Below are 18,509 nucleotides of genomic sequence, written 5' to 3'. Positions count from 1 at the left end.
CATATTAATATTTTTTAAACGGGGATGGAGACGGGGATGGGAAGTTGATACCCGAAGTATCCCCGAACCCGAAAAAGCGGGGATGCGGGGTATGGATGGAATTCGGGGATGAGAATGATCATGGCAAACCCGCCCCCGCCCCGCCCATTGCCATCCCTAAGATGGTCCTACTCTCCACGTTGCTTATGTGGTAAAATTGAAATATATATTACACACACTAAAATCTATCTGAGCCTAAAAAAAGGCACGTTTATCCTTCTGTTTTGTAATATTAGATTTCGTTTTGCTTTGTTTTTTTCTTTTACTTTTACTCTGATGGATTCCAAACACATGTAGATATGTTTTTTTGTGTCGTATGAATCTCATATGAGAATATCGATGTCAAATAAATAATATTCGATGCATTTAGTGACTTTTGGAGAAAAAAGCCAAAAGTGAAAAAAAATTTCAAGTTATTGAATAAAAACCAAACTTTGACATGTTAATAAAATTCGAAACAAATTTAGATATTGTTTACAACTGCTAAAATAGATTGGTTATGGATTTTTTTCCTTAAAAAGTTTAATGGTTTACAAATACTATTTAACTACATGGTTAATATTGCAATTTTTCTTTAACAAGAGTATGGTTCACGTATTATTGAATAAAATAATTTAATTTGAATTTGGATTATGAATAGACGTATGGAGTGTCCTCGAATTCAATAATTTCATTTACTAACATAATTATTATCCACAATAATTCAAAAAAGTTGTAAGACGACTCAAGTTATTTACATCCCATGCGAACCGATGGAACGATGATAGTGTACAAACACGCAACGCGTACATTAGTACAATAATTCCTAGAAATCCACGTGCTCATTTCTTAACCTCCTCAAACCCACGTCCACAAACCAACTTCTCCATTTTTTTTATAGCTCATAAATTTGTTTCTTTAACATCTTGAAATTATTTATCTCATTTTCAAAACAATTCTTATAATATAAGAGTGAGTTTCATGTGAAACCGTTTCACGGATCATAATCTATGAGACGGGTCAACCCTATCCATATTCACAATAAAAAATAATACTCTTAGTATAAAAAGTAATACTTTTTCATGCGTGACCCAAATAAGAGATCTGTCTCACAAATACGACTCGTGAGACCGTTTCACACAAGTTTTTGACATCATAAAAATGTGCATAATTGTGTATACTCTGGTTGTTATAATAACAACAACAACATTAAAAGATGAATGCCACAAATAATATTGCTACATAAAATAAGATCCACCAAACAATCTGTTTGCAGCATAATTAAAAAAATAAAATAAAATTGCATATTAATAAACATGGATGAAGCCAGAAAACAGAAGATGAGGAGCAATTTTTTTAAAAAATTACAGAGACAAAACCAAATATTAGAGAGTAAAGTGAACAAAATATAATTAATTTTAATCTCTAATTAATAAAAATAAAAAAATTGATGGGAATTTGTGCGATAATTTTTTTTAAATCTCTAATTAAATAAATAACCAAATATTTAACAAAATTTTTAAATCTATAATTAACAAAACCAAATATAATTATTTTTAAATATCTAATTAAATAAATAACCATATATTTATAGGTCTCTATGCATGCACAAATCTTTTGAATTAGGGTTCGAAATTGAAGAGGTACAAGCTAATACAATTTTATTTAAAGGGTGTCGGCGTAATTTGGTGAATCAGGGTTCGAAAGAGGAATTTACATTTGCTCCATTATCGTATTTCTAGGGTTACGCAAGCTGAAAGTTTTGGATAATTGAATCATCTCTCGAGACATAATTTTTTTGACGAGTGCGTATCTTCAATTTATCGGGAAAATCGACTGCGGATTTGTTTCAATCAGGTCTGATTTTTCGAGTGGGAATTTTTCATCGAAGTAACAATCTTTATTGTTTGATGATTTTCATGGTCAGGTTTTCGTGAAAGATTGTTTTTTTCCCTTTAATAATGTCTTGTCCAAACGAAATTGCAGTTGAATTTTATTTAAATCATTTTAGTTGGATGATTAATAAGCTGCTCTATGCGCGGAATCTCTCTTTAATGTATGTGAATATATTTTACATTTTATTCTGCAGAAGTAGTTCTTTTGATCCTTGCTAATATTTCCGGTCGAGTTTCCCTCTTAAGTTCTCTGCTTTTTGGGTTACGCGTTGGATTCTAGATTCAAAATTTTTCTTGATAATCTTTTTTGTTATATTTTTACGATATTACAATCTTTCTTGTATAAATTATGGATACATACAGGTAGATTATTGATTGGTGTGATAATATACACGTTTGATTTTGACGGAAACCATTTCTCTGAAATTAACTGCGAGACTTTGTTCAGAGCACTATGGGTGAGACTGGGAAACGATTTCGCCACCATCGTGATGACTTGGATAACAAGAACCAGAAGAGGAGGACTGATAGAGGACGGGACAGAGATGAAAATGGTAACGATGAACTAATAGTGTACAGGATTCTGTGTCCTGATGGTGTGATTGGGAGTGTAATTGGGAAGAGTGGAAAAGTTATAAATTCTATCCGGCAAGAGTCGAAAGCCAAAGTCAAGGTGGTGGATCCATTTCCAGGAGCTAAAGATAGAGTTATTTTAACGTATTGTTATGTTAGAGATAAAGAAGATGTTGAGGTTGATGACGAGTTCAACAATAATAAACCTCTTAGTCCTGCGCAAGATGCACTTCTTAAAGTGCATGCTGCAATTGCAAACGCTGTTGCCACAGTTGGGGAATCTGATGGAAAAAATAGGGACAGAAGTCAGGAGGGATGCCAGCTTCTTGTCCCTGCTAGCCAGTCTTCTAATATTATTGGCAAATCTGGTGCAACCATCAGGAAATTAAGAAACAAAACGAGGACTAACATTAAGGTCATTGCAAAGGATATCAGTGATCCGTCTCACTTTTGCGCCTTGGAGTTTGACAATTTTGTCCAGGTTAGTTTTATGTTAGCTTGATAAGCAATATATTCTAAATGTCATCAACCATCATGATTTTGACTCTACATGGATATCATCTTGTAACTGCTTTTTTCTTTAAGATATTAAATGTTTGTGAATGATCTAGATATCTGGAGACTCAGAGGCTGTGAAGAAAGCACTTTTTGCCATTTCTGCAATTATGCACAAGTTTGCGCCCAAGGAAATCATTCCTCTCGACACTTCCATTCCTGAAGCTCCTCCAAGCATCATCATACCTGCAGATGTTCCCATATATCCTGCCACGGGACATTATCCAAATGTAGATTCTATTGCCCCTGCTAGATCCATCCCTTCCATTTTAGGGCATACAAACACACTAGATATTCCTGGTTATACAGATGCTGGAACGTCATGGCCTGTCTATTCATCTGCTATACCTGTGGTTTCTGGCTATGGAGGTTCTTCACAAGCTGAGGAGTTAATAGTAAAAGTGGTATGCCCAGGTAACGTGATTGGGCGTGTCATTGGAAAAGGAGGAAGTTCCATTCGAAATATAAGGCAGGATAGTGGTGCTCGTGTTGATGTGGAGGACCCCAAGCCCAAGCATAATGAGTGTATCATCGTTGTGACCTCCATGGAGGTATTCTATTATATATGTGTTTTTGGTCAGTATCAGGATTCACTTTTTTTGGGACTCCTTTTTCTGTTCATTTATCATATGTCGTACTCCGATAATACTGCAATTTTTAAGTTTTCGTATTTGCTAGCACTATGTTTGGCCATCAATTTGCCATATCATACCATTTTTGTTGATGTTTCAGGCATGACACGGGCATTACTATTCTGAAACAATTATTATATAGACATGAGTTGAATGCTAGTTGTGTCTTACTGCATCTCATTTTAACAAAAGATTCTCCTGCTGATGAGAACTTGTTTTTTTCTCAAAGTTTAAAATGACAATTTTAAATTTTTTCATGGTTTAAGCAGAAGATGTAGAACCATTTTCGTTGTTCAAGATTGACATATGTACTTGCGCCAGGAACCATCTTAACAGTTTCGTGTATTATTTTGTTGTGCCATTACTCATTACTTAAATATCCTCCTATCAATCGATTAGTTTGTCTTACTGCATTTCTGACGCGTGGTACTTATTTTATAGGCATTGGATGACTTGAAATCCTCGGCAGTGGAAGCCGTGCTATTGTTGCAAGGGAAGATAAATGATGAAGATGATGAAACTGTAACTATGCGGCTTCTTGTTCATTCAAAAGTTATTGGCTGTATAATTGGGAAAAGTGGCTCCATCATCAATGAAATCCGAAAGAGAACTAAAGCAGATATTAGAATTTCCAAAGGCGAAAAGCCACAATGTGCTGATGATAATGATGAAATTGTTGAGGTCTGTATGACTTTATATATTGATTATTTCAAAACATCTCGCATCCTTTTTTTATTAATGTGGATTGGATGTTACAAGTGTAGATTTTTGGACAAGTTGGTAGTGTGAGAGATGCCCTTATTCAGATTGTTTTGAGGCTTCGAGACGACGTATTAAAGGACAGGGAAGGTGGCCAAAATTCTTTTGTTGGTGGCAAAGCATTATACTCTGGTGGTGCATCTCTACCAGTGCAATCTGAATTGCCCAGCGTGTCTTCTACTGCTTCATTTGGTTATGAGAAAAGGCCAGAAAGCAGGAGTGGACTGGGCTTGCTGTCCTCCAGTGCGTATGGATATAATCCTTTATTGGTATGCTTGTACTTGGCATATTTGAAAAATTATATGTTCATCTACGCAATTGCTTGTAAATGAGAATAAATAACTAAAAAGGCATAGTATTGTTCTCATCAATGCTTGTGCCATATCTTAGTTTATATTTTTCCACCAACATCAATATTTTCCTTTATGTTTCCTTTGGGAAAAAGTATATGTATATTGATTTGAATTCGATAGTTGGGATGAATGAGAAGAATTCTCTTTTCAAGGAGATGATTTAAGATAAAATATTTGTGATACTTTTAATATATTTCTATTTGTGGTCTCGAATGTTGAATGTTATCTTTATATAATTGTTTTGTTTTGTTTTCAATTTTTTACGTTTTAACTTGCTGGTCTTCACTGGAGAATTTGCATTTTCTTGGCTTCTAATCTTGTGTTCTCTTTTCATAAAGATGGGAGATAGCGGCCATGGACAGTTTCAGTCACGCTCATCATCACTATATTCTAGGTTAATGTCTTGTTCATAATGAATTTTTGACTTGTTATTAGAGCCTAAAGTCCTTAAAGTACATCTTTGTTTGCAATATTTGATCAGGTTCCCTCCTCCATCTACTCTGGATATGGTTATTCCTGCACATGCGATTGGTAAAGTCATTGGAAAAGGTGGCACAAATATCGAGAATATCCGGCAGGTGAGTTATTCTTCATTGACCGTAGAAAGAAGTGAAGTTGAAAACTAGTCATTATTGGGTTTAAGATTAGAAAGGAAAATGAAGGAGGTTTTTCCTGCGTCAAACCTAATCCGAGAAACTAATCTTCTGTTTCCTTTTCACCTTACCTTCCGTTTCTCTAGTTTTATTCCAGTAATTTCGTGCCTTCACCATGCACACATTTTTATAGCAGTTAGTCACTAATACCAAAGGGACATATCTGTTTTTAGGCTAATAGCTTAGTCAACTTGGCAATCAGAAATTATCGTCCTGAGATCTGGGGTGCTTATTATGATTAGTTTGGGTGCTTGTGAGTTGCTGTATCATTGGTCGTTATCTGAATTTAATGGTTTTTGGTCATACCTGTTTTCTTAGATTGTTCCCGTTATTGTATACGACAATTTTTTTTGGGGAGGGACATAGATAAGCTATTAACTAGCTTGGAGCATATCCTTTTACATGTTAATTGTCTATTAGTCCACATGCGTGCTTGGCTTGGCAAGGACCGTGGGCATGGGGTAGGAAATAATGATGTCGCATAATTCACATACGATGCTTCATGTGGCTATCATATTTCCTTTTCAACTTATATTTCGATATGCATCATTCTCTTCCAGATATCTGGAGCTACTATAGAGATTTCTGATCCAAAATCTTCCAATGGTGATCGTGTGGCTTTAATATCGGGCAACACTGAGCAGAAACGAGCTGCTGAAAACTTGATTCAGGCATTTATATTGGCCACTTGACTTATGAGGAGTCTTCTTCCCCAATGAAGTCTTCTTCCCCAATGTCTCTTCTCTCTAGTTCCTCTAGGTTTTCAGCAGTGAGATTACCACAACTCTCAAGTTTCTGGTGAACTTCAGTCTCTTCTGTAGGAAATCTCAGGAATTTAGAGGTTAAATCTGAGTGTTCTGTTTTCTGGTGGTACAAGCTGCGTGCAGCATGTAAAATCTATTCATCTGCAGCAGCTTCATAAGTTAGGAGAAAACTTTCTTCCCTTAAGTAGTATTTTTCAGATTTTGTTGACTGCAAATCTTGTTTCCAGCATTGCTTTCCTCATGATCTGATGTTAAGTAGATTTCTGAAATCTTATATGCATCCTTGAAATTTCCGTTCCTTCTGCCGCTGTTCTTTCGTATTGGTGCGCATGCGACTCTAAATCTCTACTTAATGTTCCTGTTCCTGGGGTTTCATGGATGGTATGCCGTATGCAGGTGCTCTGGGCAGTATTTTCTTCCGGTTTATAAAAACTTGGCGTGTCTTGTACAATCTGAGGCATACTGCGATTTTTCCAAATACCAATCTGGTCAAGTGCTTGCGCGGAGTTTCTTATTGGGATTTACTAATTATTCTGACTTGGTCTCTTTATTTTATCATTCCATACCCTTCATGATAACCTTTCTGCCAAAGCCTTTTAAATCTGTTTATACTGTATTCTGCATTCTAGTTATTCAACAGCGTGAACTGTTGGTTGTTCTCAAATTGATTTCCCATACTCATTATTTGTTTTCAAATAGTGGTACTTAATGACGACCCTTAGGTATGAGGATAGATAGATGCGAATATTTTTAGTGTTCATAGCCACCTCTATTTTCTGATGCCCAACATGTGATATTCACACCTAATTTATTTTGCTTTGAAAATTAAAATGTTTGTTGATGTCAGTTCATTCACTCTTTAATTGGGTTGGATAGTATCGTGGTACGGAAAGTATGACCTTTTTCCAAATGGATTAACCTCAATAATTTTGATCGGATATTGTAAATGATCTTTTCCTAGAGTGACATTTAATTGCGTTGTCATTTTGCCTCCCAAGAATTGTATTGTGGTATTCTTCCATCAATTTGTGCATGGTCCATCACCTCTAAGTATGTGAAATCGATCATGCTTTAACTTGAAGGAAAGAGAAAATCCCTTCTGAAGTAGTTTTACTATATAATGATAACATTTTTTTTACTATATAATGATAACATTTTTCCTTATCAACCATCGAAAGATGTGATAAATGATAATATCTTTTGGTGTTTTTGGTCTTGACAATATCTACCGTCATCAACTCTGTTTATCACAGATTTCAAATACATTTTACTCGTGTCAAGGTCAATTCTCCAATTTCTGTGCATTGTGTGGAAATGTTATGCTTAGCCTGCGCACTTCTTTTTCATGTGCAGTGATCAACTGATTGCTCTGGATAGCTGTCCTGTCCTATTGTTTCTGTATCGAGATAAATCTTGTCCTATTGTTTCTGTATCGAGATAAATCTTGTACTTTTGGACCTTTCTACCTTCTATATTGTTTTCTGTACTGTAGTCATGTGGTTGGCAGCCGTCCAGTTGTCCTCTGTTATGATATCCTTTTTCGACATCCTCGTCTCCTTTCTCCTTGTCATTATTGATTTATTTATATATCTATGAATTTTTTTGGCGGGGTGAGTGTGTGGGATGGGTTTATGGTTTCGGTGAACACACTAATCACCTTTTCTCCCCTTTAGCATTGATCCAATCGTTAGTTATATTTTCTTTAAGATTTGAGATACCGATTCTTCCTTCTCAGTCTCATTATCTGTTGATGACAATGATTAGTAATACCTGTTTTTTCAGCTAAGCTCTATCGACTCTGCTGATGTAGCTCCCCCCCACACAAACAAAAAAAAAAAAAACAAAACGCACACAGTCAAGTTATGTTAGCCGGTCTTTTTCGACCTGCATTCTTTTACATGCACTCAAAATATGAGAAACTAAATGTTTCTCCCACTAAATGAATTAGCTGGCCATTTTCTTCATATGTTTTCTTAACTCGAGCTTCTTGATTTTCCTCCTTGAGTTGAACGTACATTAGTGTTAAGTGGCTGGTGTAGTTAATAGGGAAAACTTCACCATCTTTAGTTCATTCCAGCTCTCGTATCTATATCCTCTAGAGGTGCAGTAGACGGTGATCCTTTATCAGGGTTGTAGTTGTAGTTTCTTCAGTCACCAATAGCTCCTTCCATGGATGCTTAGGATTCTTCTGAGTTGTCGTTCCGATGTAGGCGTGGATTTTTATTTTCTTATGGAAGGCAACTGTCTATATTCGGCTCTGTGTTTTAACTTTCTTTACTGATTTCATTATCCCAAATTTATTGTATGATAATTATTGTTTTTGAATGAGAGATTGTAGCTTTATTTACACTTATGTATCATTATTCATTTTTGCTTCTAAGTGTCGCATGATAATGTTGTCACCTTTTAAACCGTATGTATTACCCGGGAAAGAGCAGGGCTGCAATTGTGCTGAACTATTCACACTCCTTTGTGCTACAATTCGGCGATATTGTTTGGAAGAAGTTTTTAGTGTTTTGACTTATCTATCTGTTAACTTGTGCCCTTTATTGCAAAACGTTCTTGCATTTTTTCAATGGATTGAAACAATTTTTTTTTTTTTTTTTTTTTTTTTTTATGTTTTCCTTTCGTTCGTACTTTTATGCTGCTGCTATTATCGTTAGATATCCAAAATCATGCATGTGAACGTTGTAACATCGCGATCTATCTTGATTGCACATTCCGATTAATATTTGGTGATGATGAAAGTGAATCGGATTATTAGTCGAGACCTTGCATGTCACGTCTCAGGCCATGCCCCAAGCGTGACAAGCTTCGTCTTACGAAATTATTAACTTAAGTTGTTGCAGGAGTTCATCGTTGTTTATTATAAACAATTTCAAATATCATTTTCCAATCTTTGTGAGACAATGGTATCACATGACAAGTATTTGACAATGATCACCTTTTGTCCGCGTTTTATGAAATTCTACAAGCCTGTCTGTATGAGGTCATGTCTGTCCGTGGCTCTGTAGGATTTCTATTCCTTTTTCTAGCTTTGATCGATTATCATATTAATTTTTTACGAAAACATTTAATGGAGTGAAAATGGAGGAAAATATGGGTAAATTATGATTTTAAAGGGAAAAAAATTTATTTAGGCAAGGGTTTAATGAGTATTTGGGTAAAATACTTTTTTAAGCCTATCTGATATTGTCTTTGCCATTTTTTTTTCCAGTTATGGTATGTTATCTACGTTTCAACGTGACGTTGAAGCTACACCAATGCAATCGCGTAACATATATGATGTAACGTATGTAATCTCGTGAAAAATTACTAAAATTGTGAATAAATCAAAAGATGTTAAACTAAAATTAAAATTTCAAAACATATATGACAAAAATCACAAAATAAAATTATATGATGAGGTGGGCTTATTAGTAATCTTCTACATCTCTCCTATTCTTTTCATTTTGTCCAACTTCTCATTATTTTATTTCAAATCTCACAGTTATTTGTACTTTTTTTATTTCAAATTTAATTAATCAAACTAAATATATTATATTTATTCAATAAATATTTCATCTTACTTAATATTTTAATAAATATAATATAGTATTGTTTATCTATATAATCTAATCTACCATATTATCCCAAATATAATAAATCACATTATTCATATCATATTTATTCAATAAAGTTCATATATTACTAAAATATTTTAATAAATACAATATATTTATCTATACAATCTTATCCACCCAACTAAACGACTATTATATTACATAGTATATAATTTATAATGTAATAAAATCCATTGATTCAAATATACATATAATAGAAAGTGGGAGCCTTTTAAATCGTATGCTACCCTCATTTAACATGCTAGCCTTATACTATGTATGGAATAATCAATAATAAGATTTGGATTTGGATTTGGATTTGGATTTGAATAAATGAATTTAGAATTCTATTGCGATGTTTGACTAATTTTATTTAAAATTTGGATTTGATAGTTAAAATTAATATTATTTTATATCTTAAACAATTTGATTTATTTATTATTTTTAAATCTTTTTTATTAATAATATTTAATACTCATATATTATTTATATATGATATACGACAAAAATGATTTATAAATATTAAAAATATTATTTTTATTAAATAAATTTTTTAATAATGAAAAAGTTCATCAAAAGAAAATTGAAATAAATTAGATTTTTAGTACTAACAATAATAATATGCTAAGAAAAAAAGTACATGATTTTTAAATAAAATAATTTTTTCAATTTTACTATAGATAAAATTATATATGAATTATATTTATTGTTTTCTAGAAAATAATATTTTAATTAATTTTGGGAAAAAATATTTTGTTTATATAAGTCAAATATCATAATTTTGATAACATTTTATTTAATTATATTAAATACTATGAAGTCCTATCTTAAAATTTTATTATGCTAATAACTCGAAAAATGATTTCAGAAATCCCACCAAATTACGTGAAATACATGTAACCTGTTTCCCAAATATACTTTCGTATGGGGAAGTGTAATGCATTTTCTCAAGCCACCGTATGACGCGCATCGCCTGAATTTATTGTTGCGAGCTCTGATTCACCAACGTGAATCCTGATTTTTGCCAGAGGGGAAAACCCAGATTTTGCCAGGGAAATTTGGATGTTTAATCGTGCCTTCTCATTAATCGGGAAAATATAAGGCAGAAGTTTCTTGATTAAGGATTGTACTCTTGGTGATTCTTTGATGGCGTTCAGGAAAACTTTGCGTTCTTTATTGGCCGGAGTTCAGGGGGCTAGACATGTTAGGAGCTTTAGCGCACTCCCGGAAGGCAGCGGCGCTTCTGCACAATCCTCTCAGCATCTCATCGACTTGGAATGCCAGTACAGTGCCCACAAGTAAATTCAACACTTAAACCTCGAACGTTCCTACCTCTGTGTTTTCTTGTGTCTCTCGGTTGTCTTTCGGTTACTTTTTGCATCGTTTTTTGTTTTGTCCTTCTGGGTTTTGTTGGTTTTCCGCGTGGGTTTGTGTGGTTGATATATTATAATTACTCGATGGGGTGGTCGGTGGAGAAAGCTTTTGATGCCCGAACGTAAACTATACGAAGTGAACCTTTTGTTCATTGGATCAATGGCGCGCTAGAGAGTTTCGGTGAGGGGTTGAGCTTCGGTTACCTGCTGCTTCTTCTCAAAGTGGCTTCTTTTTCTGGAACTTTAGGCTTATTCTTGGTTTATTATGTTTATATCCCTGGAGAGTGGATAGGTTTTCAGGAGCAAATAGTTGTTACGACTTGTATCAAGATAATTTCTTTGCTTAAATTAAATTATGTGTGTGTCTCTTCAATTAATGTGTGCTGGAAGGTTCTTAGGAAGGCTGCCTTCTATTGCAACATTCATTGTGGTTTGTGTTGCTGTGAATGCTTTCTCTTGGTTGATTTTCAAACACAGGATGTTTGTCTGAATTATTTATTTGTCCAAGTTAAAAATATGTCGATTGTCCAAGTTAAAAATATGTCGAAGCTGAAATTTTAATTGAAGTAGAAATTTAGACGATGCCAATGATGGCTCCATCGTCGTAATAAAAAATATGACATTTTTTTACCACGACGGGGAAGGTTTTATGCTTGCTTGATGAGATTATCACATTCTGATTATCAGAAAAACGAAGTTTGTTAACTTTTCGCGTTTGTTGCAGTTATCATCCTATTCCCATTGTCTTTTCGCAAGCCAGAGGATCATATGTTTGGGATCCTGAAGGCAAGAAATATGTTGACTTCCTCTCGGCTTATTCTGCTGTTAATCAGGTATGAGACAGGAAAATATCAGGCTTTTGTTTCTTAGTTGTAATTAACATCTCGAGTTTATCTTTTAACAATGAAACAGACTGTTAGTAATTAGTTCCTTTTTATTGAAGCACAGACCAAGATAACCTCATCTTCTATGATAATGTTTTCTCTAATTCTTTTGTTTATAGCTGAAATGCGGTTTTATAATTCCCACAACCTCATTTTGCTGACAGAATTCACCTTTTGGCCTATAGAGTTCCACCATGAGGCAGAAAAGGGCTTTACTGGTTTAGTTGTTTATTCTGCCATTGATTTTTTATATGGGCCTTTAAAGTACATGACTTGATGGTAAATTTATTAACTGAAGACTTTTGCTGCAGGGTCATTGCCACCCCAAGATTTTGAAAACATTGGTAGAACAGGCTGAAAGGCTTACACTCAGTTCAAGAGCCTTTCATAATGACCAATTTCCGGTATTTGCCGAACGTCTCACCAGCATGTTTGGATATGATATGGTGCTGCCGATGAACACAGGTGCTGAAGGCGTCGAAACAGCGATGAAGTTGGCCAGGAAATGGGGTTATCTCAAGAAAAAAATTCCAAGAGAGGAGGTAAGGAACTTTTGCTGTTTGTGAGTTTGATGCTTGTACTTGGACAGAACACATGATTTCCAGGGTTGATTAAATAAAACAAGATTTTCTTCTATGTACTGATCTACTATTCAATTCTAGTTTCTAGAAAATAGTATTTTATTCTTATCCTTTCGTCATGGTAGGCCATCATTGTTTCATGCTGTGGCTGCTTTCATGGGCGAACATTAGCTGTTATTTCCATGAGCTGTGATAACGAGGCAACTCGTGGGTTTTGGCCCCTGTTGCCAGGCCATGCCAAAGTTGATTTTGGGGATGCAGTTGCACTTGAGAATATATTTAAAGGTCTGCCGACTTTTTAACATGTGCAATTATCTCAGACAAAAGACTCAAATGTCAGAAGCTATTGCTCTGTAGAGATATTCATTTGCCTTTGTTCTATCCACTAGGACCACTAGAGTTTCAAATTTTTGTTTGTAAGCTATGTGAACTTATGTTTCTTATGTTTTTCAGAGAAAGGAGATCGCATAGCAGGTTTTCTCTTTGAACCTATCCAAGGGGAGGCAGGGGTACGTATCTCCCAGAATTGGCTGATTGCTCTGGATGGATAATATATGAGAGTATAAGCTATATAGTTTTCGTAGTATAGTTTGTGACAAGTGATTCTGAATGAATAATGAAGGCTAACGATGTTCATGCTCTTCTATTGCATAAATACCATATGACATGTATAATCATTATAAGAATGAGAGACACAAAACCTACTTTTCAAAATCCTGCTTGCGGATGTTCACAGAAAACGTAAGAGGTGTGGTTTGAGATCCATGTGAACATGGTTGTATATAGTTTTCTTTTTCTTTTTAAAATCTATTTTCATTTAATCGATTGAAAGGTTTTGATGAGATTCTTCTTTTTTTCTAGGTTATAATTCCTCCTGATGGTTACCTACAAGCAGTTAGAGATCTTTGCTCAAAATATAATGTTCTGATGATTGCTGACGAAATACAAAGTGGTTTAGCACGTTCCGGGAGAATGCTTGGATGTGATTGGGAGAATGTCCATCCGGATGTTGTTGTAAGGACTTTAATTTCATTCTTAGATTATGTACACTAAACACAAAAAGTTTTTGCTTACTCTCCATATATTGATTTAGTTAGAAACCCCAATTCTTTATAAAAATTTACTCAAGTAGAGACCTTTTCAATCCCGCGAGCATTAACAAATTTTTTGGGTAGTTAGTCCTACCTTGCATGTATGTTTAAAGCAACAGATCTTATGGTTACTTGTTAGATCTCAAATATTTCAGCCAGTGAAATCGGATTGAACGGAACAAAGGATGCAATTATACTATAAACTGAATATATGTGCGTGTGTGTGTGTGTCTATATCGGTGTTCCTCTGTATTGGTGTTCTCTATGCCTTACTCAAGCTAAGCTAGTAAACACTCCAGGAATAAAAATGACCACATGCCTAACTCTATTCTACTTCCTCCTATTATATTTCCCTTGCCTCTCCCCCAATCCCTCTAAAATTATTTTCAGAGCTAGATACAATATTTGGCCCAATTGGTGTAAGCCTATAACATGATAACCCTCACGTATAATTAGGTCCATTACACATAAGTTCCTAGCTTAATTTAACACCGTTAATTGATAGCACAGCTTCTCGCCAGAAGCATTATTTGCGGACTTTCTTTAGAATCAGGGATATTGAGCATCATGTTTTGCATATCAGGTTCGTTTGAGTTTTTGATAAATGATTTGAGAAAATCGAGTACTTTGAATATTTGTCTTTTGATTGGAAAAGTTTGGTTTCAAGTAAAAATGAGATGCGCATAATTTTTTTTAGTTCTGATGTACACTTTTTAGTTATAGTGGTCATCTGTATCCCTATCAGGGTTTACATTTTTGTTGTCAGCAAAGTTTAATTATTCACATGCAGAATACCAGGCAGCATTTCATTCTCATTAATTTAATTACATGATTCACTTCCATGCTTCAAAATGACACCTTTGATTGTTGTTTGGTTAAGATACTAGGAAAAGCATTAGGCGGTGGAATGTTTCCTGTGAGTGTAGTTCTTGCAGACAAAGATGTTATGCTCTGCATTCAGCCTGGAGAGCATGGAAGGTTTGTAACTTTCGTATATAAATCGGCCCCATTTTATTTGATTATCATGTTTCTCCTAAATGTATGATTTTAGATTAGACCATGACAAATTCTGGAGCATGTTATTCCATACAATTCAAACACACAGGAGACCATGGTTTCCATAACCAAGGAAATCGAAATTGTTGTGCATTTGAGAATCGTTTAATCCAATTTTTTGACCTAGGTGACACATGGAAATTGGAATACCAACATTCTGATCTTTATATACTAATTATGCGTATTGAAAATCTAAACTGGTAACTTGATGTTGGGGTGATGTGCAGCACCTTTGGAGGGAATCCATTGGCTAGTGCAGTTGCAATTGCATCTTTGGATGTGATAGAAGACGAGAAACTTGCTGAAAGGTATCAAATTTTTGCCTCTGTCTTTGAATTGATTTTGCGTAGAGCTATGGTATGCTGAAGAAAACAGTGATATTATCGTTTTTTTAATATTTTCTGGATCTTGCATATGTTACACGGCTTTTGCATTGGATAGGGACTTAGCCACTTAGGTGGAATACGTATTATCTATTTTTTTATTCTCTCTAATGTTATTCTCACATGGTCCCTGAAGCATTCAAATGTTTCAATTTCTATTTCTTGATAGATCCGACCAACTGGGAAAGGAGCTTAGGGAACAACTTGTTAAGGTTCAACAGCAATTTCCCGATCTTATAAAAGAAGTACGAGGAAAAGGTTTGTTCAATGCTGTGGAGCTTAACAACAAAGCCATGTACCCATTAACTGCGTATGACATATGTCTTAAGCTCAAAGAGAGAGGAATTCTGGCAAAACCCACCCATGATTCTATTATACGATTGACACCACCTCTGACCATAAGGTATGGAACTGTTTCTAAACACAATGTGCATGATAATAGATTACCATAGGTCTTTATTATCGAGTATTTAACTTTTTCTTGTCTGTTTTCATCCCGGTTTGGTAGAACGCTTAGGTGCGTATTGCAGCCTTATCATCTTGTCCATCGTGGTTTCTGAATGTCATGTATCCATTTTCAATGCGTTACTGCTGCTAAATTACACGAGAACAACTGCACGTAGACGTTGCATGAGGGCCAATTGTACATGTTCAAGTTATCTTAGATGCTCATGATGTCGAGTATACTAGTTTACTTTCGTGTATTCTTCTTGGGCTTCAAGTGGAGCAATAAAACCTAAAATCTCACATTATCGGTAACCGTCCTTGCATTTTCTTGATGCAGCCGGGATGAGCTCCAAGAAGGTTCCAACGCTCTGCGAAATGTTTTGGAACTTGATCTGCTGAAGATGCAGAAAGAGAAGCCCGCTGACAAAACTATCTCCCATTCAGCTTCCAGTGTCTGTGACCGATGCGGGCGTAACTTGTACGGTTCCTCGTGATCGTAATAGTCATGGATTGCAATTTAGACACTCTTGCTTTTTTTAAAATAAAAAAAAAAAAACAATTTACATTCTGTTAGTTACACCATACCATCTAAAACAGGCCAACACCAATCTTGTTTCATCTCTAAAACTTTTGAGTCCATGTCATTTAAGAGTTCGACTTTGTCTGCTTTGATAGTTGGCGTGGCTATAAAATTCCGAGTATGGGAAATCATAACGTGTGGTAAATAATATAATATATAAGCATAATAATGCTCGCAAGATATTTAAATTTGATGTAAGGTGAAGACTTGTACACGCCTCTTGGGAGACAGTGGAGGCACAATAATGTCCGAGAATTTTGGTAGTTATGAAACTTTATGCAGTTTTAAACAAATGATGGTGTCTCTTCCCATTGGTGAATCTTGATTGCTTTGTCTGAGAGACAACTGGGACCTGGTTTTTAGGTACTATTTTAGAGCCTTAGCTGGATTTCACCATTATATTATTTTCTGTCATTAAAAAAGTAGTCTAACCGCAGCTAATTGGTTTGTGAATATGCGAAAAATAATATATATATATATAGTTTTGATATACTGCACATCTACCGTGCACGTTTATTTGAGCATCGATGAGGTGGTACTCACCTATTGGATGCGTAATTTTTCTGTATTTCATCACATCCAATGGGTGAGTAACACTTGATCGGTGCTCACATAGGTGTGCACGGTAAGTGTGCAGCATATCAAAATTATATATATATATATATACACACACCATATGTGTTAAAGTAAAATTTTTGTTTTTAGAAAATCAGCTTTTGAAGTTTATACAAAGATTTTTAAATAGATTCGGTAGAGAAGTTTTTTTTTCCCCATTTCTTTATAGTGAGTTTTCAATATTTTTTTTATTAATATTTACACGTATGTTTATATGAAATAAGAGAGATACATATTGACGTATCAAATAAGAATTATACACGGCTCAACTTTAATAAATTAATAATATATATACGTATATATATTTTTGATGACATATAGACGCACGAAATCAGAATTATACATGGCTCAACTTTAATAAATTAATAATATGTATATATTCATTGGTGGTGTCATGTCTTTGTCGTCTTTACTCAATTGAAAATGGTTGCCTTTACCTATTCAAGATTTATATTTGAAACATTGTGTGTGTTTTTGTTATGACGTGACCAAAGAGAAAAATTTGTGTAAGATATTTTCAGGAGTCGTATTTTGTGAGATATATCTCTTATTTGGGTCATTCATGAAAAAATATTATTTTTTTATTGTAAATATCGGTAGGGTTGACCCATCTCACTGATAAAGATTCACGAGACCGTCTCACAAAAGAACTACTCGTTACCAAACATGGACTTAGGCCATTTAGGTAATGATTATGAAAGTATAGAGAATTTAGTTTTTCTAATATGAAAGTGGAAGAATATATATATATAAAACACAAGTTGATTGGGATGTGGGGTTGGAAATGGACTCATTGTCTCCTTTTTTATTGGCATTTGAAGAAGTTATTTCTATGTGGGGATGGATTCATCGTCTTTATGTAATTGTTTCTGAATTAGATTAATTTAGCCATAACCTATAGAATTTCTCGAGGTGGACATTTTTTTTAAATACTATTTCTTTCAATTATTTTGGGGTTGGAAAAATCGATCGAATGAAATGACTTCATAATAGATTTCAAAGTTGTCCATAGTTATTAATAACCAGTTCTTACGTTATAAAAAAGCTCAAGTTGAAATGAACCAAAGTATAAATTCATTCAAATTAACGTCATCTAAACGAGTTAGATGATTTAAAAAAAAAAATCATAATCTCATATTGGTCAATTCAAATGCACTCTAGGAGTATATGTAAGATCAAATCACTTTACAAAATCTAGTTAGAATTAAAATGACATTTTTTAGACGTCTCTTCTCATACGTTTTCACGTATCTTTATTCATGAGACAAATCAACTATATCCACATTTACAATAAAAAATAATAAATTTTTTAATAGACAACTCGAATAAAATATATAGTTCACGAAATGAAATATTTTTCGTTATTTCCTTTTTTATCTATCATAGAAGAAAACCTATATTTGATCCAATCAAATTGAATTTTTATCATGTGAGATTGTGTGCTAGTAAATTACTAGGTTAATAGTGAGTGTGGAAATAAGTACGTATGATTGAATCATGATTTTTAACTTCGACCAAACCTAAACATAAAAACGTGAAATTTGGCTTCAGTCCTCAGCCGCCTTTTTTCTTTGTTTTCAGTCCCTAGGTACTTTTTTAGTACCACATTTCCACATGAAGTGTACCACATTTCCACATGAAGTATACCACATTTTGTATGAAATAGTACCACAATTTTGTGGATAGAGAGTGAAT

The 18,509-nt window shown here is 34.3% G+C and overlaps 2 protein-coding genes and 1 long non-coding RNA gene across 4 annotated transcripts; 2 read left to right on the top strand and 1 right to left on the bottom strand.

Annotated features, from left to right (window-relative positions):
* The first annotated feature begins 1,635 nt into the window (after window positions 1-1,635).
* LOC140836710 (KH domain-containing protein At4g18375-like) lies at window positions 1,636-7,995 on the top strand. 2 transcript variants are annotated; one of them, XM_073202429.1, is made up of 8 exons: window positions 1,636-1,875; window positions 2,362-2,967; window positions 3,098-3,592; window positions 4,115-4,354; window positions 4,438-4,701; window positions 5,124-5,179; window positions 5,267-5,363; window positions 5,999-7,995. In XM_073202429.1, exons 2-8 carry the CDS (start codon window positions 2,368-2,370, stop codon window positions 6,128-6,130), a joined length of 1,884 nt encoding a protein of 627 aa, XP_073058530.1. In that variant the 5' UTR covers window positions 1,636-1,875; window positions 2,362-2,367; the 3' UTR covers window positions 6,131-7,995. The 2 variants fall into 2 exon arrangements, with proteins under 2 accessions (XP_073058530.1, XP_073058531.1); XM_073202430.1 differs by having other exon boundaries at window positions 1,637-1,875; window positions 2,277-2,967.
* On the bottom strand, window positions 7,401-9,228 carry LOC140836711 (uncharacterized). Its single transcript, XR_012119168.1, has 2 exons — window positions 7,661-9,228; window positions 7,401-7,629 (listed from the first exon to the last, which is right to left on the bottom strand). It is a non-coding gene; the product is annotated as an uncharacterized lncRNA (long non-coding RNA).
* A 1,454-nt stretch (window positions 9,229-10,682) lies between these two features.
* Window positions 10,683-16,279, top strand: LOC140836709 (ornithine aminotransferase, mitochondrial-like). Its single transcript, XM_073202428.1, has 10 exons — window positions 10,683-11,102; window positions 11,902-12,010; window positions 12,373-12,603; window positions 12,768-12,927; window positions 13,096-13,151; window positions 13,504-13,656; window positions 14,614-14,711; window positions 15,017-15,097; window positions 15,342-15,575; window positions 15,957-16,279. The coding sequence occupies exons 1-10, from the start codon at window positions 10,951-10,953 to the stop codon at window positions 16,111-16,113; spliced, it is 1,431 nt and encodes a 476-aa protein (XP_073058529.1). The 5' UTR covers window positions 10,683-10,950; the 3' UTR covers window positions 16,114-16,279.
* Window positions 16,280-18,509: the final 2,230 nt, after the last annotated feature.

The sequence above is a fragment of the Primulina eburnea genome, chromosome 7 (genome assembly GCF_022965805.1).
Source record: "Primulina eburnea isolate SZY01 chromosome 7, ASM2296580v1, whole genome shotgun sequence".
NCBI classification, from domain to species: Eukaryota; Viridiplantae; Streptophyta; class Magnoliopsida; order Lamiales; family Gesneriaceae; genus Primulina; species Primulina eburnea.
This window is presented reverse-complemented; position numbering and strand designations above follow the sequence as displayed.

What these genes read in the sequence shown, in the direction of transcription:
- LOC140836710 (XM_073202429.1), top strand. Translation starts at nt 2,368, where the DNA reads ATGGGTGAGACTGGGAAACGATTTCGCCACCATCGTGATGACTTGGAT. An exon ending in AGTTTGACAATTTTGTCCAG is followed by an intron (nt 2,968 to 3,097) that starts GTTAGTTTTATG and finishes TGAATGATCTAG; the next exon opens with ATATCTGGAGACTCAGAGGC. An exon ending in ATATCGAGAATATCCGGCAG is followed by an intron (nt 5,364 to 5,998) that starts GTGAGTTATTCT and finishes ATTCTCTTCCAG; the next exon opens with ATATCTGGAGCTACTATAGA.
- LOC140836709 (XM_073202428.1), top strand. Translation starts at nt 10,951, where the DNA reads ATGGCGTTCAGGAAAACTTTGCGTTCTTTATTGGCCGGAGTTCAGGGG. An exon ending in TGCCAGTACAGTGCCCACAA is followed by an intron (nt 11,103 to 11,901) that starts GTAAATTCAACA and finishes CGTTTGTTGCAG; the next exon opens with TTATCATCCTATTCCCATTG. An exon ending in ACTTGAGAATATATTTAAAG is followed by an intron (nt 12,928 to 13,095) that starts GTCTGCCGACTT and finishes TATGTTTTTCAG; the next exon opens with AGAAAGGAGATCGCATAGCA.